Source organism: Pyrus communis, chromosome 13, assembly GCF_041283825.1.
Source record: "Pyrus communis isolate YQ-2024b chromosome 13, ASM4128382v1, whole genome shotgun sequence".
Lineage (NCBI taxonomy): Eukaryota > Viridiplantae > Streptophyta > Magnoliopsida > Rosales > Rosaceae > Pyrus > Pyrus communis.
The window spans coordinates 28,436,174-28,463,839 of record NC_142577.1 but is presented as its reverse complement, the minus strand read 5'-3'; the positions used below and the strand labels follow the sequence as shown (position 1 = coordinate 28,463,839).

The 27,666-nt window shown below is 39.0% G+C and overlaps 6 protein-coding genes across 6 annotated transcripts; 3 read left to right on the top strand and 3 right to left on the bottom strand.

The window, feature by feature from the left end:
- Positions 1-2,459, top strand: LOC137737667 (P-loop containing nucleoside triphosphate hydrolases superfamily protein). The gene is made up of 7 exons (XM_068477209.2): positions 1-452; positions 662-805; positions 923-997; positions 1,091-1,284; positions 1,374-1,545; positions 1,625-2,044; positions 2,165-2,459. The coding sequence occupies exons 1-7, from the start codon at positions 216-218 to the stop codon at positions 2,294-2,296; spliced, it is 1,374 nt and encodes a 457-aa protein (XP_068333310.2). The 5' UTR covers positions 1-215; the 3' UTR covers positions 2,297-2,459.
- On the bottom strand, positions 2,448-7,927 carry LOC137737666 (protein CHUP1, chloroplastic). The gene is made up of 10 exons (XM_068477208.2): positions 7,734-7,927; positions 7,005-7,622; positions 6,693-6,781; positions 5,753-6,523; positions 3,983-5,365; positions 3,738-3,869; positions 3,341-3,522; positions 3,132-3,243; positions 2,873-3,016; positions 2,448-2,725 (listed from the first exon to the last, which is right to left on the bottom strand). The coding sequence occupies exons 2-10, from the start codon at positions 7,111-7,113 to the stop codon at positions 2,630-2,632; spliced, it is 3,018 nt and encodes a 1,005-aa protein (XP_068333309.2). The 5' UTR covers positions 7,114-7,622; positions 7,734-7,927; the 3' UTR covers positions 2,448-2,629.
- A 1,470-nt stretch (positions 7,928-9,397) lies between these two features.
- On the bottom strand, positions 9,398-13,182 carry LOC137737906 (uncharacterized). The gene is made up of 11 exons (XM_088682164.1): positions 12,751-13,182; positions 12,578-12,664; positions 12,232-12,391; positions 12,007-12,100; positions 11,539-11,627; positions 11,337-11,440; positions 11,147-11,246; positions 10,997-11,072; positions 10,766-10,883; positions 10,033-10,564; positions 9,398-9,757 (listed from the first exon to the last, which is right to left on the bottom strand). The coding sequence occupies exons 1-11, from the start codon at positions 13,001-13,003 to the stop codon at positions 9,661-9,663; spliced, it is 1,710 nt and encodes a 569-aa protein (XP_088538290.1). The 5' UTR covers positions 13,004-13,182; the 3' UTR covers positions 9,398-9,660.
- Positions 13,183-13,678: 496 nt separating this feature from the next.
- Positions 13,679-15,743, bottom strand: LOC137738212 (Cytochrome b561/ferric reductase transmembrane protein family). The gene is made up of 4 exons (XM_068477843.2): positions 15,417-15,743; positions 15,242-15,293; positions 14,798-14,994; positions 13,679-14,155 (listed from the first exon to the last, which is right to left on the bottom strand). The coding sequence occupies exons 1-4, from the start codon at positions 15,570-15,572 to the stop codon at positions 13,826-13,828; spliced, it is 735 nt and encodes a 244-aa protein (XP_068333944.2). The 5' UTR covers positions 15,573-15,743; the 3' UTR covers positions 13,679-13,825.
- A 4,656-nt stretch (positions 15,744-20,399) lies between these two features.
- Positions 20,400-22,155, top strand: LOC137736630 (clavaminate synthase-like protein At3g21360). The gene is made up of 3 exons (XM_068475868.2): positions 20,400-20,926; positions 21,443-21,696; positions 21,785-22,155. Exons 1-3 carry the CDS (start codon positions 20,561-20,563, stop codon positions 22,128-22,130), a joined length of 966 nt encoding a protein of 321 aa, XP_068331969.1. The 5' UTR covers positions 20,400-20,560; the 3' UTR covers positions 22,131-22,155.
- A 507-nt stretch (positions 22,156-22,662) lies between these two features.
- On the top strand, positions 22,663-23,650 carry LOC137736350 (uncharacterized). The gene is made up of 2 exons (XM_068475634.2): positions 22,663-22,796; positions 23,176-23,650. Exons 1-2 carry the CDS (start codon positions 22,663-22,665, stop codon positions 23,648-23,650), a joined length of 609 nt encoding a protein of 202 aa, XP_068331735.2.
- Positions 23,651-27,666: the final 4,016 nt, after the last annotated feature.

The following is a 27,666-nucleotide window of genomic DNA, read 5'->3' as shown; positions in this document are numbered from 1 at the left end:
GGAAGAATAACCGAATCCGTATTATTAATTCTATCCGAGCTGCCAGACAAGACCCGTTAAAAATAGGGAGATGTGCACATGGAAACCAAGTATCATCCATTGATGATGGCAAGTAAAATGTCTCTAACAAATTCACCCTTCTCTCTGATGCTCACTCATAAAAACCAGCTCCCACCCTTCTTCTTCTGTCTGTCTCACCTACTTTGACTCCTCCAATGGCTTTGCTTCTCCTTCCTAACTCCTTCTCTTTGTCCCTTCTTCGAAACCCTACTGCTCCGCCGACAGGACATACAACAAGAAGAACAAGACACCGGTTTCTCGCATTGGCAGCGTCTTCCTCGGACTCGGAGGATGACAAGAATAATGCTTCTTCTCAGAAGTCAACCAAGTTGGTCACTTTCTTGGGGAAAGGTGGGTCCGGAAAGACCACCTCCGCCGTTTTCGCCGCCCAGGTATCTCTGTAATGTGTCTGAGTTAAAACTAAAGAAACAAACGATGCCCAATTTAACGTTAATGTGAAATTTTGTTGGAATTATGGTTGTGGGCAAAGTTTTAATCATGAAAAGATTGAATTTTTTAATGATTTGAATGCTTTTCAATTGGGAAATTTGACCACCAAGCATATGAATTTAGCTGATTGATTATATGTTGGGTTTTTCAGCATTTTGCAACGGCAGGGTTTAGCACATGCTTGGTGATACACACACAAGATCCCACTGCTGAGTTCCTTCTAAACCGAAAAATCGGAACTTCTCCTACATTGTGCAGCCCCAATCTTTCTGCTCTTAGATTTGAAACCACCAAAGTATGTTTTCGGAATCCGTTTTTGGTTTTTTGCATTTTCCCTTCCAATAATTAATGTATGTCAAGAAATATGCTGCAAGTTACCTAGACCCAAATTGGATCTTTCTTGATAATGTAGATGCTTCTAGGACCTTTGAAACAGCTAAAGCAAGCGGATGCGCGCCTTAATATGACACAAGGAGTTCTCGAAGGGGTAGGTATGTAACATCGGTTGAGGGGTTTAGTTACACATTAATGGTCTATCTGTGGGGGGATTGGTGATGCTTCTGTCTTTTCGATTGAGCAGATTGTCGGAGAAGAGCTTGGGGTGCTCCCTGGGATGGACCCTATTTTTTCCGCATTAGCGCTTGAGAGGCTTGTTCAATTCTTTAGGAATGTGGCACAAAGATACCGCAACGAAGATAATTTTGATGTTATAATATATGATGGTATGAGCTCTGAGGAAATGCTGCGGATGATTGGTGCAGCTAGAAAAGCAAGGTCAATGAACACACCCCACACGCGCACGCTCACACACGCACATGAACAAACATTCATATATTGACATGAATCACATGATCTGTGCATAGGTTGTACTTGAAATACATGCGGAACACGGCTGAGAAAACTGACCTTGGGAGGTTTGCCGGCCCTTCAGTTCTGAGACTTGTGGACGAAGCCATGAGTATAAGCAGCAGTACTCCTCGTCTCAATGGGAAAATGAGTGCAGAAATATGGGACAGTCTGGAACAAATGTTGGAGGTAAGTATCAGCATATTTCCTGTAACTGCAGTTTGTTTGTAAATCCAATGAGATCCTGCAATTGTTATGTGTTGCGCAGAGAGGGTCATCTGCTTTCTCAGAACCTGAAAAATTTGGCTGCTTCCTAGTGATTGACCCAGACAACCCAGTGTCTGTTCATGCTGCATTACGCTATTGGGGTTGCACAATCCAAGCTGGTGCACAGGTTTCCGGAGCCTTTGCTATTGCTTCACGACATAAAAACACAGAATCAGAGGAAAGACTCAAGAAAAACTTTTCACCCTTGCCTTTTGCTAGCATTCCAAATATTTCCTTGGGTTCCCCTCTAGATTGGAATGCGATCATACAGGACATGTTCAGTGAAAGTGCACGAAATCTGCTTTCTATGACAGGAAGTGGCAGTGGTAACCTAACGCCCTCAGTAAAGTTTGATGCAGCCAGAAAATCAGTAACCCTTTTCATGCCAGGTTTTGACAAGTCAGAGATCAAGCTATACCAAGTATGCTGATAACCATTTTCATTTTACTATTATGCTCAATTTTTTTTTTATGGCTTTTGACGTGCACATTTTCGGCATCTTTGGTGTGATATTGAACATACAAAAATCTGTGAAATGCAGTATAGGGGAGGATCTGAGTTGCTGGTGGAAGCAGGGGATCAAAGACGCGTAATTCATCTGCCTTCGAAAATTCAAGGGAAGGTTGGAGGTGCCAAGTTCATGGACAGAAATCTTGTAATCACAATGCGATAGCGTATTCAAGTCCTAATGATTTCGTATATTTTATAATTAATTGAGATGTCTCTGTGAGAGAGTAGGGAAGCTGATTTCATTACAATTTCAACAAAGGTGGTTCTGACTTGTGTATTTTACCAAGCATATGAAATAAAGCTCACACAGCAACTTCCAGAAATAACTCTTCGTATGATTGATCTTTCTAACTTAACTTCCTTTTGGCTTGAAATGGATTATTGATCGTAATACACGCTTGATACATATGAACATACATTCTACGACGTTAAGCGGCCAAAGATGAAATTTACAGCAGAAAATAGAGACGAGAACAGAGAAAGAAATTCGAATGAATCATGATTCCTGATTAGTTTCTTCTGTTTGTCCATGGACACGGCCCCTTAGCTCTTCGAACGCCTTCATGCTCTCTGCATCAAAGCCTCCAGCAAACTGGAAACAGTTCCAAGTTAGCATTCGAATTCTATATGTTTTTCACTAAGATTTCAAATCCTTCACATTTGAAAACTCTTGAGTAATGGGAATTTTCTAATTCTACCGTCTATTTTTACATAAAGAATGAGAAAAAATCAGTTATACCTGATGAACTCGGAAAGCAAAACGCACGCCTTGAAGTAGTATAAACTCTCTGTTTGGTTCCTTCTCAGGTCCACTCAATGCATCAAGTTCCGAAGCTACACGTTTCATATACTTTCTTGCCAATTGCACAGATGAGAGCTTGATCTGCAGTGGTAAAAATCTTACATGAGCTCAAGTTTGCGAGATGATACATAACATAATCATACAAAATATTAGCAGCAGTAAGCACAGTATAGTTTTTTTGAGTTTTGAAGCATACCTTGCCGACAACCCCTGAATCCAATAACCAATCGACTGGAATTCCAAACTCCTTGCACCGTGAAATAGCCATGTCTCTTGTACGCAAGAGAGCATATACACTCTGTTCCACCCTAGAAGAAAAATAATAGATCACTTGAGAATAAAGAAAAAAATTGAAAAAGCATTTCTTCTAAGCAGCACTTCCATGCATGAAAAGAAAGTTCATACTTCTCAAGCAACGAATACATCTTCTTCAGAGCAGCTTCACATGGGAGTTTGGGATCATCAACAAAAGTGGAGACTTGCTTCTCCAATTTCATCAAGTCTTGGTACTCAAAAGCTGCTTCTCTTAGCGCATCCACTTTTCCTTCAGGCCAATCAAAGTGCTTGAGGACAGCCCTTTCGTCAACCTACCAAAGGCAGCAAGAGATGGCTAAGTGAGGGTGGAAGGAGGTTTTGTGAGTATACAATATCGAAAAGCATGCAATACAGAAGGAGTTCAGATTTAATGGTTTAGCAGTTGAGCCTGCTAGCCATCTGATGAGTGAAATGTTATCCCTTGTTTGTATAATTGAAAGGAACCTTTGAGGGGAATATATGATCGAGTAGAACATTAATGGCATACCAAGAAGGAGAGCTCTTCATCTAGCCAGTTCACAAATGCTACAAGATCTTCTATGTTTGTGAAGGAAGCTGCTCGAACTTCTGCTGCCAACGACATGACAAAATCACCTTGAGCTTCTACATCAGCTTTCACCTGTATCCAACGCATAAATTTTCAATCTTTGAAACATTTGAGTACTAAGAACCATATTTCATGCCTCAGATAAGAAGATAAAAGATATAAAAAACAAACAAAGTTCTACTCACAGCTAAAAGGAATGATGATTTATTCTCAATCTCCCCAATCATATTGCTCCTCGCATCGGATACATTAGATGATGAAGATATTAAAGACGATGTATCCTTCTTTGCTTCACGTTTCATCAATGACTGATAGAATTCAACCAGCTCAGGAGCACGGTGTACTTTATCACCACCGCTTGCCCCCTTAGGCAGGCTTCCTGGTGGAGGTGGGGGACGAGGTGGTCCACCAGGTGGTGGTGGCGGTGGCGGTGGGCCACCAGGTGGAGGAGGTGGTACTCCACTTGGGGGACCGGGAATTGTACCAACAGGGGCACCTCCAGATGCCTTAGGAGGCGGGCGAGGTACCCGAGGAGGCCTTTTCTCAATTTGGGCAAGTTTCATCTTGGTTATTGCTTGAGGATCAACAGCATTACCATCGGCGTTACCATCATTACTTTGGTTGCTTGAATTGCTAGAAATAACTGCCTTTTCCTTGATATGGGCAAGTTTTGGTGGTAAAGCTACTGATCTCTCCTTTTCAGCCTTGGCTCTGGGCTCGTAGCTCAAACTTACACTTGATTTGTCACCAAACTTCTCTACCCTTGCTTGCTCTGCCCTTTCCTTAATTTGCTTCTCTCTCTCTAAGGCCAACTTATGCCGGTCTTTGTAAGCAGGATATTTCTCATCTAAAACTCCTTCAACTGACTTCGACATCAACTGGAAAGATGATGCCACAGAATTAGGTGAGTCGCTAGAAGACATCTGTGTTCTAATGTTCGGAAGAGTGGGAGTTTGAGGGGAGTCATTTTCCTGATCCACCTTTCCAAATGTGGTGATGGCAACACTGTCGCTTGCATTCCTTATCATCAAGGATTCCAACGGACCCCTTGGTCGAACGCTCATACTTGGTCTACTTGGAGAGCCTCCAGACAAAGATCTAGCTGGTGATGAACGAACACTAGAATCGTCTTTGCTTTTCCCCCACCTTTTCAGCTTTTGCATTATCCCAGGTTTCTTGCTGAGACTACTATATCGACTCGTGGAACTATCAATAGAAACATTGTCAAAATCTTCACTTCCAGGGGAGGACGGATGAGAGAAGTTGCTCTCAAGATCTGTATCCCCTTGCCCACGTTCTGATCCTGCATACTCCAACATCAGATGTTTGGCCTTCTCCTGCGATTTGGGGCTCAGATTCTTGTTTAGATCACGAGCTGATACCTTTCCTTGGGGTGTCTGATAGTTCCGGAGCTCATACCTCAAGCATGCATTTACCCAACGGAGGTACACTAGCTCTTCAACTTCGCTGAACCTATTCATTTGAAGACCTTCCACCTGCTTCGATAGGTCCTCATTCGCATGCTTTAAATTATTAACCTCCTCTCTTACATTAGCAACCTTTTCAGTCTGAAACATGTGAGGGAAAGCATTGTAAGTATGAAATCACACGAACATGTTTACAAGCACTGAAGCCACTTGATTAAAACTTGTTTCATTCATAATACTTGCTAAATCGCCGGTGCAATTTCCACCAGCTTGCTGAATCCTTTTTGATAAACAAAGAAACTATTCAATCTTGGCATCTCTAGGTTTCTAGTCTCAAGTTTCAACTCAGAATAGTCAGGGGCTAAGTCCTAAACTGAAATAGCCGACGCCAAAAGAGAAACTACATGTTTGGAAAAAGAAAACAAGAAACTTACATGCCAATGTTTTAAATCTTCTCTCTTCTTCTCATATGAAAAACGTAAAGAAAAGAAAGACATGCACGTAATCCAAGAAAGCAGAAAGACTGACCTCCGTCATGTTGGAGAGGGTTGCTACTCTTGCTTCAGCAGCATTCAACTTAATAGTTAGTTCTCTCTTTTCGATTTGAAGTTCTTTGTTCTTTCTCTTAAGCTCCACGACTTCCACCTCTAATTGATTCGCAGCTTTCAGCTTCTTTTCAATTTCAGCATCTTTCTTGACGGCTTCTTCCTCTTTTGCCTGCAAATTAGTAACTTGTTGTTTGAGCAACAGTAACTGGCCTTTTGTCTGGTTAGCATCGAGCTGAATCTGCCTCTGCAATTCCTTGATTTTGTACCTGGCTGCCTCTAGCTCCTTCTTGGCGGAAGCTCCCCGTGTAAGCTCTTCTTGAAGCTTCTTCCTCTCAGACTGCAGAGAGTTAATAGTAATATTGAGCATGCCAATCTCCACTGTCTTAATCTTGAGTTGCCGTTGTAATTCATCAACGTCTGATTCTTGTTCCTTCAATCCATAGTACTCAAGTAATTCACCTTCAAGCTTTACTTCTCTTTCCTCCAATTCCTTGACCAGATTACGCAACCGTTCCAGCTCACTAGCATTATTTGCCATCTCAGCTTCATATATGTCCTTCTCTTTTGTATCTGTCTTGTTAACAGGTAATGGGATTTCAATCTCCCCAGATAAAAGATCTTCAAATTCAGGTAAAATATCTTCATCTCCGATATCACCAGGTGAAATATCACTAGCACGGTTAAATACGCTGCTAATTAACTTAACCTCTTCCTCGTCTTCCTCCTCCTCCTCCTCCTCTTCTTCTTCTTTCTGCAATATGTACCACTCTTAGTTAACTAAAAACAGATTTTTTTTTTTTTTTTTTAAACTAAAAGAATTCTAAAACCTATAGGTAAAGGAAGGGAACATAAAATTTGCTGCCAATTTTACGATGTTGCAAAAGAGATGGGACTCTGATAGAAGTTTGTTATGCACTTACATGCTTTTCCCTGAGGCTATCATCAGAATATGTAAGTTGCTCTTCGTCTTCCTTCTCGCTTTGATGGTTACTGTTTGCTTTACCATTTTCTAAGTTACAATATCACCAGAAGAATTATAAGAACTAAGATTATAAAAATTTTGCAATAAGGGGGCGTAAATTTTAACTCGTCTCTGAAACAATATTTACTAAATATGGCTCAGTTGCACTATATCAACGGATAAAAGAGCTGTAACCATTTTTGTACAATATAATTGTGTTCCAATAAATTAATAAACAAGTGACATTTCTGGAACTCATAGAGATGAATACCTGAATGCCTGCCTGTTGAGGCTGATGAACCAGAGTTTTTTATGCTGTGCTGCCTTGCTGCAATCGCTGCAATGGTAGCAGCAACCAGGAGGCTTAACCTGACTATCATGAAGGTATTGCAAATGGGGAAAACTCAAGCTCTCACTTATCTATAAAGATAACCAAATTCGGAAACACCCCACCGCCTGCTTCCAACCCACCCCATCGCCGATAATTCAAACCATTTAAGCCCCTAAAATGCAGAAACAGCAACCCAAAATCTGTAATTCCCAAGAGAGATTAAGAAAAGAATCCCTTTCCGATATCCATATCCAACTGTACACATCCCAGACCGTTCAAAGAACTCACATATATAGGTATATTAGTAGGCAAATCTAACTATGAAGTACAAACATTCCCGACATCATCAGCTATCATCTTCTGAGGTTTGTAGACCAAACATTAAAGAAGGCTTGCTTGGGCCGGAAGTTCTTGATAAGTAAGCATTCCAGCACAACTCTTAGTGCTAAGAGCTATAGCAACCACCAATAACTAGTGGCCAATCTTCTCCGAAAGGATTGAAAGTTCACAATTTGGTGGGTCCAAACATGTCACCGCAACGATTTTAAGGAACATTAGCTGTTAAACAAGCCAAAAACCAAAGCTGAAAAGTCAGAAAATGTAAATTTTAACTGCAGTTACACTATTTCTGTTAACTGTTCTTGCAGCTAACAGTTTGGCTTTGCTCACCTAATTGAGTCAGGCTTTAGATTGATCAGAAGCTCAAAAGACAAAATATGACCAATCATTGCCACCTGATCCATTTGACAAACTTGGTATATGCAGAAATCAAACACTGATGAAGAAATCAATTTGATATAAGGTGGTGGGTCCAGAATTCCCAAATCAAAGGACTCCTATTTCAAGTAAGCAATTTTTTGTTTGGCCGAAATTTTAATCCTCAGAGGTAGCCAAATACAAAGCAAACTAAACCATACTTTTGGGGGTGATTGACCTAAAAACCCACTTGCTTTCCTTTTTGGCATATCCCAAAAAGCTTGTATCTTTTTGATTGGTTTTGCGTGCAATCGGAAGCAAGTGTTGCATATCATGGGTTGAGCATGCAAGACATGATTTTTTATCAATTAGCCTGTTCACATAGCATAAAAGTATACTCTTTTTAAGGGCATGTTTGGGATTGCTTCTAGGAAGGCTAAAAGTGTTTCTTGCAACCAAAAAAGGCTTTGCTTATGAGTCATAGAAGCGCTTTCTAGAAAAGCACGAAGCATGAGAATTCTCAATAAACATTCAACATGCTTTTACTAAAAACACTTATAGCATAAATACTAACAAAAGTGCATCCGTAGAAGCACTCCCAAAGCGTAAAATTATGGCAGGATGCCCACAAGAACTTGTAGATAAGATTTTGGAAACTGAGATTTGTAGTGGGAAGTGTGGCCAGCAAAGTTACCCACAACATAACAAAGAATCATCCATTGAATTGAAAACGAGTTGTTTGGCGGAGGAATTTGAGATTGTGAACTTATCAAAGAGGATATAATATTCGAGAAGAAAATTGCAGACGTGCGAATGAAAAGCCACGGAAAATTACAAGAAAAATAGTTTTCTGGGTTATAAATTATGTGGGCTCCACAACTTACACCAGAAGCCAAATTCCATTATCCAAACATGGATTTTGGGGCTCTAGTTGCTCCATATGCCTCAGAGAAGAGGAAGCTACAACATACGTACAAATTCTACTGTGCTCCGGTATATATCAGGATTAATGAGCTCCGATGTATTTTATATACCAGGGTTTTCGGCCTTTAAATATTGCTCATTGGATCATTGATGAAGAATTTAACGGCAAAAAACCTGGTGCATACTAGAAGATTTTCAAGATACAACTAGAATATGCATTTTCACCAGATGAAATACGAACTGTGGTCACTTCCAGTTGATAAATAATTAGATGAAAAGGGAAAACAACATGTACATTTGGAGGTGGGTAAAAAAGAATACCATCTGGGCTTCAGCTGTGGGATTTTTCACCGGAGAGACACTGCAGTAAATTGCAGTAACTTTTTGACCGGCTTTGCGTTTCTACTTTTGTCCTCAGAAAACGGCTGACTGAATTTTGACCGACGCATGTGAGTGGATTTACCGCTTTACCCCATCTGGATGTGGCTGTAATTTTCCATTCCATGGTGATGCTGTTTCGAAATTACGGGTCCGGTTGCGTTTGTTTATCCAAAAAACACTTCTGTTAATAAAAGCTTTTGTTAGAAGTGCTTCTACTAGATACATTTTCATAAGCAATTTTGCTTGAAGCACTTGAATTGGTGTTTCTATGACCCAAAAAGTAATACTTTTAAGCTGCCCAATGGAGAAAAAGAAACGAAAAAATCTGAGAGTTGCATGAAACATCACTTCAAGAGCTTCCATATCACATTTGCATTACACATTCCGTGAAAGAAAAGACTCGATCCTCATCTCCTCGATTGCTAACTTTTGTCGATACATAAGACGCTATACTTTATGCACAAATCTTTAACATTGCTCATGCCAATGGCATTCTGCATTTGAAATTGTACAAGCCTACACAGAATAACAATCAGATGTGCATCGCTCCACTCGTGACCTTAAAAAAACAAGGATTAAAAATCTCTGCATCGCGTCAAGGGGCCTGGTTATCCCATTTCCACCTTTGTCCTACCTCCTCGAGCACCTTGGCACGAGCTTGGCTTTTTCTTGCTTCATCCTCTACCCAAGATCTGCATCATTGTGCAAAATTATTAGAATCGTATATAAATATATCCATGCCATTTCATTAAATGATTAAAGTTTTCGGTCTTTGATGAAGCTTCATGACAATGTCCTGTTGTATGTAACAGAAAAGTTATAGCTAATTTATGCAAAACATGCTTTAGAAAGAAAAGGTCAAGAGCCATAAAGTTAACCTAAACTCGAAATGTTACATTTTAACACCCACTCTAGTAATATGTGCCTATGCATTATTAACAATAATTGCAGTGATGATGAGTGATACCTAAGAATCCGAATAGCTTCTATCTCAGCTTCAAGTATAGATTTCGTATCAAGCATACTTTCCTGCTTCGTCTCTAAATCATTGAGCGTGTCCTGCAAATCACACTTCTCAGCAACATAAGTAGACCTCTTGGACGCAAGCTTTTCTGACATCTCATTGACCTCTTCCTTGAGACTGAGAAGTAAATGCCTCTGAGAGTCCATAGCTGCCTTCTCCTTTAACATCTCAGCAAAATTCTTTTCTTGGAAAATTTTCTCCTGTTCCAAATCCTGAAGGGCAGCAAGATAAGCATTCTCCACCTCAAGACCATGTGCTTTCTCTGCATTCATTTTCTCATCCCAAAACTTTTGTATGTCTTCCCTGTCAAGCAATTCTGACCTGATAACTTCCATCTCAGCCCTTCTTGCAGAATTTTCAGCTTTTATTCTCAACAATTCAGAGGCAACTGATTCCGCGATCCTGCCACTTGTCAACGCCACTGCTGCTTGTGCTTTTGTTGAAGGTTTGTTTGGCTGAAGCCGCTTGCACTGTCCTGCAAGAGAATATGCCATGGCGTTCTTAGAATAAACCTCATACCATACATAGAAAAACATAAACATTCATACATGAGCCTACATATCTGCTTGTTAGTTTTCAAAGTGTGGAAACACAAGTTATTCATCAAATTTGTGCTGATGTGTGCACGGTTGGAAATTTTAAGTTACTTTAGAGTAGACACGGAAACTGGGAATACCAAAAACTTTTCTGAGTATGCTACTTTCCTCTGTCAGCATGTCAATATATAGTCCTGCTGGTGCATCTGAATTTATCCCTTTCACATCCATAAAACCTACTGTTGTTGTGGTTGATATCTGGACTGTAAATAAGTCAGATTTTCAAACCAATGACTTAGGAGGCATGGTTTACACTTGGGGAAAAATCAGAAAAATCACGGATTGATGATTATGTTTGTGGTCTTCCTTACCTTCTCTATTACTCCTGGCAAAAAGTCATACTCTAAATGGGCTTTCCAATCAATTAGATCTTGTCGAGAGATAAACCTGCAGCACCGTGTACTATTTGAGCATAAAAGGAAACTCAAGATATTAAGAAAAACATCAAACATACTTTCTACCTCTCAGGTGAAAATTTGATATTTCCATAGCCATTTAGACCGTCATAACTGGAGCTCTTCTGTGATAACTTGCTAGGAATGACACCAGCCTCTGCAAGAGCTTAGGGACAGGAAGCAGAAGCAAAGATTAAAATACAATCTTTATAGAGCAAATACCAATCAAATTGCAGATAAAAGAATCAATCCTCACCTTGAATGGACCCAAAATCTGGGTCTTCAACACACACATCATCAAATGCAGAAATTATGGATCCAGCAAGTGAAACTGATGGGATAAGCAGGTGCTTTGCATTCCTATAAAGTAAATTAAAAATATGTAAGGAAAGACCATCCTGAAGATCTAATAAAAAAATATATAATTTATTTCAAGGTGTGTACGTATAAATTAGTACCTTTCCAATGATGAGTTTAATTGAACTAGCCATCTTGCATATTCCCTTCTAGTACACAACTCATCAGCCTTGACATCATCTTCAATGATCTGTGTACCTTAATTACAGTTGAGAAATTCATGCTCAGAACTCGACCCAGAGTTTCAGTCATATAAGAACACTAAATGTACAGACAAGAACATTTCACAAGTCCAAAATTTCAAGACTGTAAAACGTCACTGATAGTAAGAAGTAAATAAATCCTACATTAAAAAAAACAGATTGAAAGTTCCATGGGGATTCAAAATTATATTTAAAAATTTTGTTCCAGAAACTTGCTATCAGTGAGCATGCCACCCAAATCTCAGAACCGGTTTAGTCAGTAAGCTTATGTCTTTAGTCCTTACTTCGAAAATGCAGATAAGACATAAATATCAGCATCTTAAAAGACCCAATAAAGATTTGACAGCACTCAATAAAGACGTAAACCTTCAGTTTCTTCAAAACTGCTAGAGCTTCCTGTTGAGTAGAATCCACAGCAACAGGGATTATAATGCGTTCAAGCTTCTCCACATATGCTGAATTAAAAATAGAAGATACGTAAGAAAACCTCTGCGAATTCATCAGTATAAAGACAATTTAGACATAAAAATAAAATAAAATAATAGGGTATTTCTTAATACCTTAAGAAATGTTCAATTTAATGTATCTGAAGTAACATTGTCGCTATCAACAACAGGTACAGTCCCTGGACTTGCCTCAGGGACCGCGGCATCCTCATCCAATGCTACTTGGTTAGCAGATTCAGTATCAGATCCCTGACTCAATATCCCGTGAAAAGAATGCAATGGACTCGTAATTTGAAACTTAAAACCTACAAAAATAGAACAATGTAGTACGCCCAACACACAATTTAGCAAATGTCCGACCATACAAAACCACTAGAGCTGTTATCCTAAAATAAAGTAACCAAATCAACCCAATTGGAACAGCAATTCACTACAAAGGAAACTTAATCACTAGTAACCCATCAAAAGAGCCAATAAGTGAAAATGCAGACCTCTTTTCGACCGCGAAAAGTGAGAAATGGCGGCAACTATTACCGCCAGTGAAGCCCCAATGCCCCCAATCACAAATTTAGGTAACCCTGCAACAACCAACAAATTAAAACAAAAGTCTTAAACTTTTATGTGAGGTTGTGCGAAATTCATTAAATTCATGATTAATTCAGACCTGGACTTCTGCGGGGAAGCGGAGAATCGACAATTTCCCAACCGCCATAGTCGCCGTCGGCGGATTGGTCCGATGGGAACCATGAAATGTCGAGGTTTCGCTGGGCGAGCGAAGCAGAGAGGCGCAGTCTGGGCCTTGTGGATTTGGGTTTCAAGAGAATTAGGGTCGGGGAGAGAGTACGGCGTCGTATAAGTAAGGAAGTGTATGTGGGAAGGAAGATGGAGGAAGAAGGAGGTGCACAAGAAGAGCACATGATTATTGATAGCTGAACGAGATTTGGGGATGAGGGTTTTGAATTTGCGGTGGGAGGTGAGAAATGATGAAGCTTTGTAATTGCAGAGAGAGAGAGAGAGAGTGTGTGTGTGTTTGGGGTCGGAGAGTGGGAGGTGGGAAGTAGGAGGTGGCAGTGGAATCCGTTTGTTTGGTGTACCCAATTTATGACATATCTAATCACGTCGTCCGTAACGCAGTTTTCACACAAATATAAAAGTGTTTGGCCTATCCAATTTAAGTTGATTGACCACGTCATCTGTAGCGCAGTTTTCATTAAAAATATAACACAAGTATTTGGTCTAGCAGTGCCTATCGAAGTTTTTCTCATTAATTAGTTGCTACAAGACCAAACTAGGATTAGTCGCCATTGAACTCGTGATTGATTCCTAGGCATTGATGTAATTGGACTTCAATGTTGATGCACGACTAATTCTAGCAGCCCTCATAGTAAGAAGGCGAACTTCGCCTTGGTCCTTTTTTCTTTTTTTTTTGGCATAGGATTGAAGTGAATGATTTTTTCATAACATAAGATTGAAATGGATAAATTTTTCTAATAAGTAATCCATCTTCTGCCACAATTCTTTCGTTTCTTCTTTCCACTAACTTCGAACGATAGTCAGTTATCCAATTCAATCTAATCCTTGACACCGAGACCGAAAATGTTTTGTCAACTGGGTTAATTCATACACCAACGTGGATCAAACATTTACCATCCCCAACAAAATAACATTTACAGAGTAAAAACACAAACCAAGATTGCATCGTTGCAAAGATCACTAGATGAGTAAAAAAAAAAATTGGACTAAGAAGACATGGACTTTTTGCTGTCTGATGAGTAAATGAGTTTACTTTGCAGGGCTTGGTATTTAGGCGACACTGCAGCCAAAATTACAATGCCGCTGACCAATGCCAGCCCCAGTCCCAAACTATTCACAACCATCGACTCGGTACAGTGTTTAGACACATTCCTCTTCGTTTGTAAGAATGTCAACTTCTCCAAAAGCCCCGTTTCTGCAGTTGCCACGGCCAGACCGTACGTGTAGAGTCCAAGGAAGATGTGCCACGGCAACACCCTTAGCCTCACCGAGCGCACTTCCCCTCGATGCCAGAAGCTCAGGAACCCCATCAACCACTGCAAATTGGAAATCTAATAAGTTTTACACTCGGAGCATGAACAAGTATTGAGCTTATTAACCACGGCAACAGTAAGGTCGAGGGATGTTTGTGGCTACTTCTAAGACGAGCAACACTTCTGTTTACAACTGCGTCATATTAATATAACCTAAAAACGTACTACATGCGCTTTATGGAGGTGCTAAAATGTTTTTGGATAATAAAAGCGCTTTATAGAGGTGCTACGTTGTGAAGCACTTGAATTTTTATTATCACCTCCATAAAGCGCATTTTTTTTAAAAATTCAAGTGCTTCACAACGTAACACCTTTATAAAGCGCTTTTATTATCACCTCCATAAAGTGCATGTAGTACGTTTTTAGGTTATATTAATAATTGCTTTCCTCTGGCCCATTTGATAAATTATTTCACTGATATGATTGAGGGTTGATGCTACTCTACAGTCAAGATGGCCTACAAGGTTACTAAAACTCCAAATCAGTAATTATCCTAAAATATAATATTGCTTTTGTGATTAAACCGCCATGTTAACATCCCTGTTACATGTAAGTTTCTCGAAGTGTCAAAACAACAATGTAGTTTCCCATAAATCAAATAATTGCATCAAATATGAGTTAAATTTAGAAGTATGAAGAATTTACCTGAGCTCCAAACAAGAGGATGCAGATCATCCCCATCCAAGAATGCAAACTATAGAAATTAGCCACAATGCCCTTCTTCCCTTGAAATTTAGTCCAAATCCCAACTATCCCAGAAGCCAAAGCCATGCCTTGAAGACACAAATGCACTGATTTCTTCAAACTCCTTGAACCAGGCAACCACCTATGGATCAAAATTGCTGCAGAAAATATAACAAAAATAAAAATAAAAAATATTCAAAACCCAACTCATACCGATGGGAAATGATTTCCATACACATTTTCCGTTTATTTCTGTCCGTTGATTCTTCTTTGATTCATTCAATCGAAAGACCAGCGATAAACACGTACGCAAAACGGAGAAAATGGGCGTGTGGAAATCACTCCTCTTATCAATTAAAGGGTTTGCTTCAATTTTTAAACATGTTGCCAAAAAACTTCCATTACCTTCTCCACTAATGAGAATAAACCCAATGACCATGAACAGAGGATGAAGAGCCTGCAAAAACAACAACCACCCTTTTCAAATTTTTTAGCTTCAAGAAATGATCAATTGAGATATTATCTGGGTTTTGAGAGTAAATTAAGAGGTGTGAATAGAAAGAGTGGAGAGGGTTCATACTGAATAGATGAGGGCTTGGTGTTCTTGTGGGGAGGAGTGAGGAAGGAAGCTGGACTTGAAGGAGAAAGCCCAGAAAATGACCAGAGCTGCAACTGCAAGCCCTGAGATTCTGGCAAAGAAGAGGAGTGGAACTAGTGAAGGTGTGACTGTCGCCATGGATTTGATACTTGCAGCTCCAACACTCTGAGAGCGAGAGTTCAGTGCACCGACAGCTGTAGTCTAGATCTAGTTTGGTACAATAATACCAGGCACTTGCGTAAAGTTGCTTTCTTTCTCGAATTCTTTATGCGGAAAAAACAGATGCTTTCACTCAAAGACTGTCCCACTGCATGTTCTTTTTAAGGAAAATCAATTAAAATAGTTTAGAATTTTTGAATTTTAATGATAAAAATAAAATAAAGGATAAAGTAAACAGTATCAGTATTGACTTTTTCATGTAAAAATATGATTTTTCGTTAAAATAAACAGTACCAAAAATTTTTTTTTTTGTTAAAATTCCCTCCTTTTTAAGGCTTTTTTGTTTTTTATGCAATTTATGTTTGGATAATGCTTGTATTCTCCCATGCAGAATTTCTTTGTTTCACATTATTATTAAATGATGGAACAAGAAGGTTTCACCGTGAAAAAATACAAGCATTATCTTTTATGTTTTCATTTCGTGTATCAAGTTATTCTATTTCGTCAAGTTGGTTGAAAAAAAATTGATAATTTGACACTTACAGAATTAGAGCCATAACAAAGAAAAATGCCAAGATTCAAGCAAACTTGACGAATTAGAGCCATCACAGAGTTGCAAGATCTGTTTTTGTGAATTTGTTACACTATTATTTACAATTTTTGCTACATTGATTAAACCTAATTTCTAATCTATGTGCTTTTATTTTGTGTCTCGTGTTACTCCATTAATTAAAATTTTATTCCTTTTCAATTTTTGATCAAGATCCTTGGGTTTTAATAAACGTTATTAATTATTTCAATAATAAAATATTTTTTATTTCTAATATATTCATTTAGTGTTAGAAATTTTACATTTGGTATATTTATATTTATGGCTAAATTTTTTATCATATATTTTTAGGAAAGTGTTATTGACACTCCAAAAATCACATTCTACACTCCTCACAAGTGTATTTTTCTTTCCTAATATAGAAAGTTTGGAGTGTATAATGAGATTTTTGGAGTGCTAATAACAATTCCCTATTTTTATTATTAGTTTGTACCTATTTTTAATTTGCAACCTTTTTTTTATTTTTATCAATTTTCTTTTCAGTTTTAATTTGTACCCATATATATATATATATATATATATATATATATATATATATATTGTGCCCGTATTTTTTAAAGTTTTATTTGTATTTGCACCCATATTTTTTAAAGTTTTATTTGTATTTGCACCCATATTTTTTAATTTATTTGTACCCTTTTTTTAATTTTGCTAAATGTACCCATGCTAACTATATGTATTTATTTTATGTTTTAAAATATATCAGTAATTATTTTTTAAAATATGTTAATAATTATGTGGGTACATTATTTGTAACATCCCACATCACCCAAGGGAGTGGATCATGTAAGCCTTATATGTATATTCTCATCTCTACCTAGCACGATGCATTTTGGGAGCTCACTGGTTTCAGGTTCCATCGGAACTTCGAAGTTAAGCGAGTTCACGCGAGAGCAATCCCAAGATGGGTGACCCACTGGGAAGTTCTTGTGTGAGTTCCCAGAAACAAAATTGTGAGGGCGTGGTCGAGGCCCAAAACGAACAATATCGTGCTACGGTGGGTCTGGCCCGGGATGTGACAATTTGGTATCAGAGCCAATCTCTGGCCGAGTGTACCGACAAGGACGTCGGGCCCCTAAGGGGGTGGATTGTAACATCCCACATCGCCAAGGGGAGTGGATCATGTAAGCCTTATATATATATATATATATATATATATATATATATATATATATATTCTCATCTCTACCTAGCACGAGGCCTTTTGGGAGCTCATTGACTTCAGGTTCCATCCGAACTCGGAAGTTAAGCGAGTTCACACAAGAGCAATCACACCACATACCGGGCTCGACTCCACCGTAGCACGATATTGTTCGCTTTGGGCCTCGACCACGCCCTCACGCTAAAACTTACATGATCCACTCCCCTGGGCGATGTGGAATGTTACAATCCACCCCCTTAGGGGCCCAACGTCCTCGTCAGTACACTCGGCTAGGGATTGGATCCAATACCAAATTGTCACATCCCGGCCTGGGCCCCCCGTAGCATGATATTGTCTGCTTTGGGCCCCGATCACTCCCTCACGGTTTTGTTTCTGGGAACTCACACGAGAACTTCCCAGTAAGTCACTCATCCTGAGATTGCTCTCGCGCGAACTCGCTTAACTTCGAAGTTCCGATGGAACCTGAATCCAGTGCGCTCCCAAAAGGTCTCGTGCTAGGTAGAGATGAGAATATACATATAAGGCTTATAGGATCCACTCTCTTGGGCGATATGAGATGTTACAATCCACCCCCCTTAGGGGTCCGACGTCCTCGTCGACACACTCGGCTAGGGATTGGCTCTGATACCAAACTGACACACCTCGACCAAAATCAAGGCGTGATGGCCATCACGCCTTGATTTTGGTTGGGGTGTGTCATTATTTTCTTGCTATAATTTTGTGAAGAACAATATTACTCTAATATTTATTTTTAAGTATTTATTATATTTTAAAAATATTATTTGAAGTTGTTTAAATTTCGTAATTTGTGGGACATTAAATGAATTAATGCATGAATTAAATCTCTTAAATGATGTTAAGGATCTCGATCAAAATATTTAAACAAATAAGACTTCAGTCGAACAATTAAATTGATTAGGGACCGAAACCAAAATAATCCTTTAATAAATTACATTTGTGTATTTATTACACTATTATTTACAGATAAAAAATAGTTTCTTACAAATAAAGCAAGAAGCGTCTAACAAATTCTTTGTTTAGATTTTAAATTCTGGTTTCAACTTTAAATAGGATGCTTTGTGTTTTGTCACGTGCCTCGTGTTGTAATTTTGTGAGATTATAAAGTAATTAAGTTAATCTGTGGATGCCATGTGTCAGTTTTCTGTAAACATTGAGTGTTTGCCATTTTGTGCGCGCATGATGCATAAATTTTGAGGTGTGATATCCACACACTTCTTTACACTACTCACACTTTTTTAATTTTTGGCTTTCAAATTGAATGAATAAAAAAAAAATCAAAGAATAAAAATTAATAAGAAGTAAGTGAAAAGTAAAAAAAAAAAAAATGTGGATAGCACACCCCCTAATTTTTCGTTGGCCCTGGATTTTTGTAGAGCTGCTGCCTAGGGACTTTGTCCATGTCAATGGGATGTTAATTAAAAATTTAAATACACTTTCTTAATGTGGTTTTTTAATCATTTATATGTGTTAGCTAGTTTGTCTATTGATGATATAAGAATATTCAGTGTATATATGGGGGGGGGGGGGGCTTTAAGAACAAGATCCTTTTCGGATCTTCATGTCTGAAGCCAACAGATTTAGAGATTTGGACTTTTAAATCTTGCAGTCTTTATTGGTACCAAGACGCACGATGCTTTGATTTTTCAGAATAAGAAGGATGGAGAAAATGCTTCGAGCCAATGTTCGAGTATCAAGCACCATGGCGCTGAAGTAATTCATGTCATACTTTGAGGAAAAGCTTGAACGACCTTCAACAAAATGGTATATGTACTTGGAATCAACATAGGTGGGTTGGTAGCCCATTTCACTGGCTCACCCCACATAAACCAAAAGTCTGAATCTCTCATTCTTTTTGTTCAATGACTTAGATCTCTAAGTCCTTAAATTCCGTACACATAGATCAAAAAGAGGATCGGGACTCACAAAGATAAAAAAAAAAAAAGTAGCATATATCTATATGGCCTATAAAATTGCCAAGTGGAGCATAGGCAGATTTGAAATGCCCCGCGACCAGAAAAGCTTGAAATGTAAAAGCTGGACGGCCGGCTTGATTACATCCTTGTATGCGGACGTAGAGGCATTGTAGAATTTGAAGCAGAAAAAAAAGAGAGGAGAATTTGTCAACTTGTGTTTGGGTTAAGCACTTTGCTTTGTCCATAACGTTATGGAAACGAAAGGAGGTATCAAAATACTCACTCGTACGGGTATACCAAGGCCTTCAGAGATTCCAACAATGGAACGGCAAATCGCAAATTAGATCAAGGTAACTCGAAAGCTCTTTCTGAGATGGCAAACAAAGATTTGTTAGTCTGCTAGCTGTTGCATAAGAAAGATCAATTTACTTTATTAGGGCTGTTATCTGTGTTTTTTTTGTTTTACTGTATGGTTTTTTACTCATCGACTTCTCGGAGTTTGATGGCCGATAACCTTTGTTAACCCTAGCTAGCATACAACCTTGATTTGTAGTAACATGCCAACTAAAGAAAAGGACACTATTCGCCATTTTATATATGCGGAGTCATTCTTACTTGCATGCGAATCTATATCCGATACATATTACCACAGTAATTAAAAGTATGTTTGAGATTGCTTCTAAAAGAGGCTAAAATTACTTTCAAAAAACTAAAAATGCTTCAAAATTTGGGCGAAAAAACTTAAAAGTGTTTCTGGATCGTAGAAGCGCTTTCTAAGTACTCTTTAGGAAACACTTGGAGTTTTACTGAAATTTGTGGCACAAACAGTCCCAAACGAGCCCTAACTCGTTAAATTGATGAACTGTGATATGGCCAAAGTATTTTCCATTGTACAATCAATTTATGTTATACAGCTGGTCTTTACTTTGCATAAAGTATCTATATGCCTTGCTAGGCGCCCTATACAGTATTTTTCTGTATATTATATTGTGTTTGGTGGTGACTGACATAGTAATTATCATTCATTTTTTTATAACTTCTAGTCTCAAATTTGAGGTACCTGCGAACAAAACCAATAAAAAAAGAATTATTGCGTCGTATTTAACAAGCAAAATGACATACAAAACATCTAAAATCAGCCGGTGAGAACCATATCCCAACCACTATATATAACCCCTTCGAATCTAAACACCAACACGCCCATAAACAAATAGCAAGTTAGAGAGAGAGAGAGAGAGAGAGAGAGAGAGAGAGAGAGATTATGGAGCCCTTCACCAAAGACTTCAAAGTAGGAGAGTGCGAAGGCCAGAAGGTAGTGGATGGTGAGACCATGCCACTGGTGCTGCAGCCTCCAGCACCCGAAAACAACGATGTGGAGTCACTTATTTTGGCTCTTCAGAAGAACAAGGACTGGTTTGATCAGATGCTTGTCAAGAACAGCGCTATCCTTCTCCGAGGTTTCAATGTGCAGAACGCTGAGGAGTTCAACGACATCATAGAAACCTTCGGTTGGGATGATATTCGCTATGTAGGACCGGCGCCAAGAACTCATGTGCACAAGCGAGTTTGGACTGCAAATGAAGGACCTCTCTCAGAGTTCATATACTATCACCATGAGATGGTCTTGGTAAGTGCATATATATACAATCACCATGAAAAATCACCTTATCTCTAGGGACATAGGTTGTCAAAAATATTGGAGAAGTCTCCTGGCAGTTTCATTCCTGTTTTCTTAGGTGACAAGGCTCGGCCTAGAATGGTTGTTTCTTGTAACCGAAAAACAAAAGAACGCGTTTTTGTTGCATTAGGATCGGAGAAAGGTATCGAATTCATCGCTAGGAAGTGTGAAATTGATCATGTTTTCTGCGAACATATGCTGTGTCAGTTGCTTCCCTCCCCTGCACCAAAGCACAGAGAGATTAATAAGTTAATTAACTGTCATATATCTTGATTTAAGCAAACATTTTTTACTTGAATTTTTTAAGCCAAGTCAAAACATGGACTCATTCCAACCTTAGTATGTTCCCTGCAAACATGTACCGATGACTCTTGTATCGTAAACTAAAATTCGAAGCGTTGACTCTCTATATTCTAATTAATTAACCCCAATTGACTGTGTCTTAACTAATTAATTAACCTGCAGATTAAGGAATATCCCAAAAAGGTCATCCTATTCTGTGAGATACCTCCACCAGAAGGCGGACAGACCCCATTTGTTCCGAGCTTCCGAGTGACGGAGAGGATGCTGGAGGAGTTCCCGGAAGCTGTGGAAGAATTGGATGCAAGTGGCTTGAAATACACCTTCACAGCACCAAGTAAGAACAGCACAGGTTCTATGAGGGGCAGGGGTTGGGAGGATACTTTTGCCACATCAGTCCGTGCAGAAGCTGAAAAAAAGTAATACATTCATATTTTAGTCCATTATATAACGTGTCGACATCATTGCCACCAGCTAAAATGGACAATGTTTGTTTACTTGTGGCAGGGCTAATGCTTTAGGCATGGACGTCGAGTGGCTAGCAGATGGGGGAATCAAGACGATATTAGGACCGAGGTCGCTGACGAAGGTGTTTGAAGGAAGAAAAGGGAGGAGAATGTGGTTCAACACGATGGTTGGCATGCATGGGAAGGAGATCAGCTCGGCCCTGATGGCGGACGGGACCGAGATTCCGGCAGAGCTGGTGAACAGATGTGAGCAGATAATCGAAGAAGAAAGCGTCCAGTTTAAGTGGGAGAAGGGTGATGTTCTCTTCCTCGATAACCTGGCTTTGCTTCATGGAAGAAGGCCTTCTCTTGCTCCCAGAAGAGTCTTGGTTGCCACATGCAAGTAGAACAACCATCGATCTCATGATATGATTACCACAATATCTTCTACTTTCATCAAAGTTGTATGCAACTATGCATGCTATGCATTTCCGAATAAGCTACTCGATATCGGAGACATTAAAGTACGTATACGTAATAAGATCTCAATTTGTGATTTCAAATTCAATTTGGTGAACTTGAAAGGCATATAGTGAATATGATATGCAATTAATTGGGAAAGAAATAAACAATTAAATTGTGTGCATTCCCTATATCATATCTCAAACTCTTATTTTCACGAGAACATGTGAAACTCTTTCATTTTCACAGCACATAACCTTGTTTAAAACTCACAAGCTTACGGCGCGAGACATAACATAAGTATAAGACTAGGGAGACGTTTTTTATTGCATGATCATTCAACATTACGAGAGAGAGAAACACATAATTATATACGTGCACATATACATTCGGTAAGTTTTAGAGTAGATAAAGAGGGGAGAATTCCGTGAAATTTTTGAAATTTGTATATAAATTGGACAAAAATAGTTACAAGAGATGAAACTACAAGTGCCTTCTTCTCCTTCTCTTTCAAACTCAGCTTATTCTTTGGCAATCAGCGTCTCACTTGCCCGTTTTCCGAAATCATCTTCAGAGTCTGCCAAAGGCGGATCCACAAAGGGACCTAGGAGGTCTTAGGACCCCTCAGTGATCCTAATATGCAGCTAGAAATTTTCCAGGGGACCCCTCAACGAGAACATAGCAGGGCTAGGGGGGAGAAGAAAGAAAACATGGTTTTTTAAAAAGTTGGTCCAAAATGCAATGTTTAGGCCAATTTGTTTAATTTAATTTAATTTTTGTTAAAAACTAATGAGATAAACGGTGCCGTTTGTCAATTGTCCCTGATTCCATATGCCTAGCCTCACATGGGCCATCTTTCCCAAGAGTCTCTTTCCTTTCCCCCGTTTCGTTCCTCTGCTTTTCCCCCTAATCCCCATCTTTCTTATATTCACCCAAAATCCTAAATTTCTAATCCCACCCAATCTCATATTATAATTACATTACTCCAAGAAAGACCAATCGTCATCATTACAAAGTGGAGCTCGTTTTTGAGGTCATTGATTTCCAACTTACAGAATTAGATGATCGCTTCGATGAAAGTAATACCGAATTGCTTATTTGCTTGGCATGTTTAAGTCCAAATGATTCATTTGTAGCTTTTGATAAAGAGAAGCTTGGTCGCCTTGCTCAAATTTATCCTGAAGATTTCACAGATCGAGAGAGATCGGTACTTCAAGATCAACTTGATATTTACATTCATTTTGTGCGTTCTGATAATGATTTTTCTCAATTGCGGGGGATTAATGAGTTTGCTAAGAAAATGATGGATAAAGGGTTGCATCGAACATTTGCATATGTATATTTGCTTGTTCAGTTGGCTTTGGTTTTATCGGTTGCAACTGCTTCAGTGGAGAGGGCATTTTCCGCTATGAATATCATTAAGGGTCCACTTCGCAACAAAATGAGAGATCAATGGTTTGAGTGACAGCTTAGTTGTTTACATTAAAAAAATATGTTTTTTCATGTATTGGTAATTAAGCTATCATGAAACATTTTCAGACTATGAAACCTCGTCGTGGACGTTTGAATTAGGATTTTATAGCTTGTAATGTTGTTTTGTACATGATTTTTGAATGAAATGTATTATATTTAACTTTTCAATGTTATTTTTATTTATAAATTTTTTGACCTTTGTTATTGGGACCAAAGTTTAAAATCCTGGATCTGCCAATGAAGTCTGCACCTCTGGGTTTATCAGCCTTCTTCCTTGTCAGCCATTGCTAATATGTAATCCAAGTCTCTGGTGGCGGTATAAGATGATGCTGCTTTCGGAATGTTGTAGTTTAATAATTCACTTCTACCACCACTTTTGAAGACTTATGGAAGAGCCCTTATAGTAGAAACCTTAAATTCAAGTTTTTTTTTTTTTAAAATTCAAGTAGAACCCTTACAGCAACATTTTCAAATAATTTAAATTACATTGTTGTAAAATATTTTTGTAAATATTCAACAAAAAAAATAAAAATAAATTCATGCATCAATTTTTTTTTCTTCGCAAAAAACATAACTAGAATGACTTCATTATTGGCTTATGTCATGACATGTGTCATGGCTTATGACGTGGTCATTTTTTTTTAAAAGGGGATAACTCATGGGAAGTCACAGTTATCCACTTCTTCTAGGTCCGGAAAGACTCACAAAAGCATTTCAACCTCCGGCCACAAGTCTGGCTTCCTTCAAATTAAAAATTGGAGATCTTAGGTTCGAAACTCGCTGCCGATAGGATTTCAACTCTTTACAATCATTAAATTAAATTTTCCTATCTCAATCTCCTCCATTAGATGTATATTTCTTGTTATCCTTTCACTTATACTAATGTCATGATCAATTCTTTCTTATCAACATAAGATTTCAACTCTTACTCAATTGTTTCTTATCAACATAAGATTTCAACTCTTACAACCATTGGATTAGATTTTCTTATCTCCTTTTTTAGTCTTCCACCATAAGTCTCCATCTCGTTCCCATTCAAACCTATTTCCGGGAATTGGATTTGATAATCTGCCGAGAGAGAGGCCATTGATGGTTGAGCAGTCGCCTGCAAGGTGGACATCGGTGCAGGAGGAGGGGTGGGGTGGTGGTTGGCTAGGGAACACCACACGCATGATACATGCAGAATTATATCCGAGTGACTTTAGCCAGGACCAACGCCGATATCAGCTACGACTTCGGTCGAATGCCAATAGGGTCGTCATTCCAACCCCCGACCGTCAATGGGTGCCATGAATCAATCAACGAGAAGAAACTAAACAGAAGGTTTTCTTTCACTAAACTCGGTGCTTCTTGATTTGGTCAATAAAAAGGAATGTCAAGTCAGGTTGAAGAAACACAAACAGACCGACCGGCAATTTGATACTGAAAAAAAAAAGCATTTACTTCTACTTATTCTCTGGACAAGCATAAATAAAGCAAAAAGCACAACACTAGCATAAGCCCTAAATCTCTTTGCTGTTCTGAAGGGCAAGATGAGGCCTTGAATGTTTACCAATACTAACTCTTGTTGTGCGGAAGCGTCAACCAAGTGTGAGTGAAAAATAAACCACAATAACTGACAAAAGATAAATGGAACAATACCAACAAGAACACCAAGATTTATACTGGTTCGACAATGCCTACATCCAGTTTGGAGACTACGGAGTATTCCACTATAATCAATGAGAACATACAATAGTGTTTATCACTCAATTTCCCAAAGACCCGAATAACCCAAGCTCACACACTTACAATAGGAAGAGAAAACCAAAAATACAAAGCAAGACAATTTGAGAAAATTCTTCTCTATGCCAAATGGCTTCTTGCTATTTTTCTTTCTTCCTTGTTTCCTTGATGTTGTATTTGAGTTATGCCTACACCTCCTTTTATAGGCCAAAGGCCTCTCATCAAGTCAAAAGAATTAGGCATAAATGCATCCATTCTTTGACAACAAATTAGGCATAAGACCATCCATTTTATTTCCCACATGTAGCATGCCAACCATCAATTTTGACCACAAAAGTAGCCAACATCATTTGTTGGTTTTAGACTACATTTGGTTTGAGCCAACAATCAACAATCTCTACCTTGGCGCAAACCCTCTAAGTAGAACTCCCAATAGTCGTCTCCCACTCCCCCATGGGGCAATCAACAAATTTTACAAATGCCAATCAAGTCTAAGCGGTGCTTAAACTTGAGCAACTTAAGCCCGATCGTAAATCGATCAAATTGCTTGTACCATTGTCTTGGAGACTGCTTCAAGCCATACAATGATTTTTCCAATTTGCAAACCCAATTTTCCTTTCCAGCAACCTTAAAACCTTCTGGCTGAGACATATAAATCTCTTCCTCCAAATCACCATGTAAGAACGCAGTCTTGACATCAAGTTGGGCCAACTCAAGATCAAACTGCACAACCAAAGCCAACAGAATACGAATAGAAGAATGTTTTACTACAGGAGAAAATACCTCATTGTAGTCAATGCCTTCTTTCTGAGCATAGCCTTTAGCTACCAATCTGGCTTTGAATCTTACATTGTCTTTTCCCAAAGATTCCATCTTTTTGGCATACACCCATTTACAACCAATTGCTTTCTTCCCCTTTGGTAACTGAACCAGCTTCCAAGTCTTATTTTTATGAAGAGATTTCATCTCCTCATCCATAGATTTCTTCCACAACACGTACTCTGAACTCATGACAGCTTCTTTGTAGGTGGATGGAATATCATCTTCAATAACGGGAAGTGCATATGCCACAATATTAGTAAATCGAGCAGGCTTTCGAATTTCCCTTCTCGATCTTCTAGTTGCAATATAGTCTTGTTGCTGTGGAGGCTCTTGGGTAGGTGCCTCCTCTTCATCATCCTCGTCCTCATCATCATGATTAACTGTAGGACTAGTGTCTGTAACATCAGACCTTACTGGAACAACTGGAGTCTTCAGTAACTCCACCTGCTTTGAGCTACTCATGGTCTCGGTCGTTTCAGTTTCACCTTCATGCTTGTTCTGATTAACCATAGCAGCCTCATCAAAGGTCACATCTCTGCTTACAACAAATTTCTTCTCATCTGGACACCAGAGTCGGTATCCCTTCACGCCAGTGCTAAAGCCCATAAATAGAGCTTTCTTTGCTCTTGGATCCAACTTGCTTTCTCTGACATAATAGTAAGCAGGACAACCAAATATATGTAAAAACTTGTAATCAGTACAAGGTTTACCAGACCATACCTCCATGGGCGTTTTGCCCTCATTCGCAACAGCTGGCAATCGATTAATGAGATGGCTTGCATAAGTAATTGCCTCAGCCCAAAACGCCTTGCCTAATCCAGCATTAGACAACATACACCGAACTTTCTCAAGCAAAGTACGGTTCATGCGCTCCGCCACCCCATTCTGTTGCGGTGTCTCCCTAACCGTGAAGTGCCTCACAATACCCTCATCTTGACAAATTTTCAAGAAAGGATCAGACTTATATTCACCCCCATTGTCTGATCTGAGAGTCTTGATCTTTCGACCGCTTTGCGTTTCAATCATCTTTTTCCACTTCAGGAATATCTTCAAGACTTCATCTTTACGCTTCATGGTGTACACCCATATTCTTCTAGAGAAGTCATCAACAAAGGAGACAAAATAATGGCTACCTCCCCAAGATGCATTCTTGGAAGGTCCCCAAACATCAGTGTGAACGTAATCAAGAATGCCTTTAGTGTGGTGAATAGCAGTGCCAAATTTTACTCTAGTTTGCTTACCCAACACACAATGCTCACAGAATTCCAATTTGCATGCCTTTGCACCTTTCAATAAGCCTTGCTTCACCAATCCTTGCAACGCTTTTTCACCAGCATGCCCAAGACGCATATGCCATAACCTCGTGGTGTCTGTGCTATCTGCGTCAGCAGCTTCGGTGACAGCTGCTTCACCAATAACTGTACTCCCCTTCAAGAAATACAAGTTATTTCGTCTTGTACC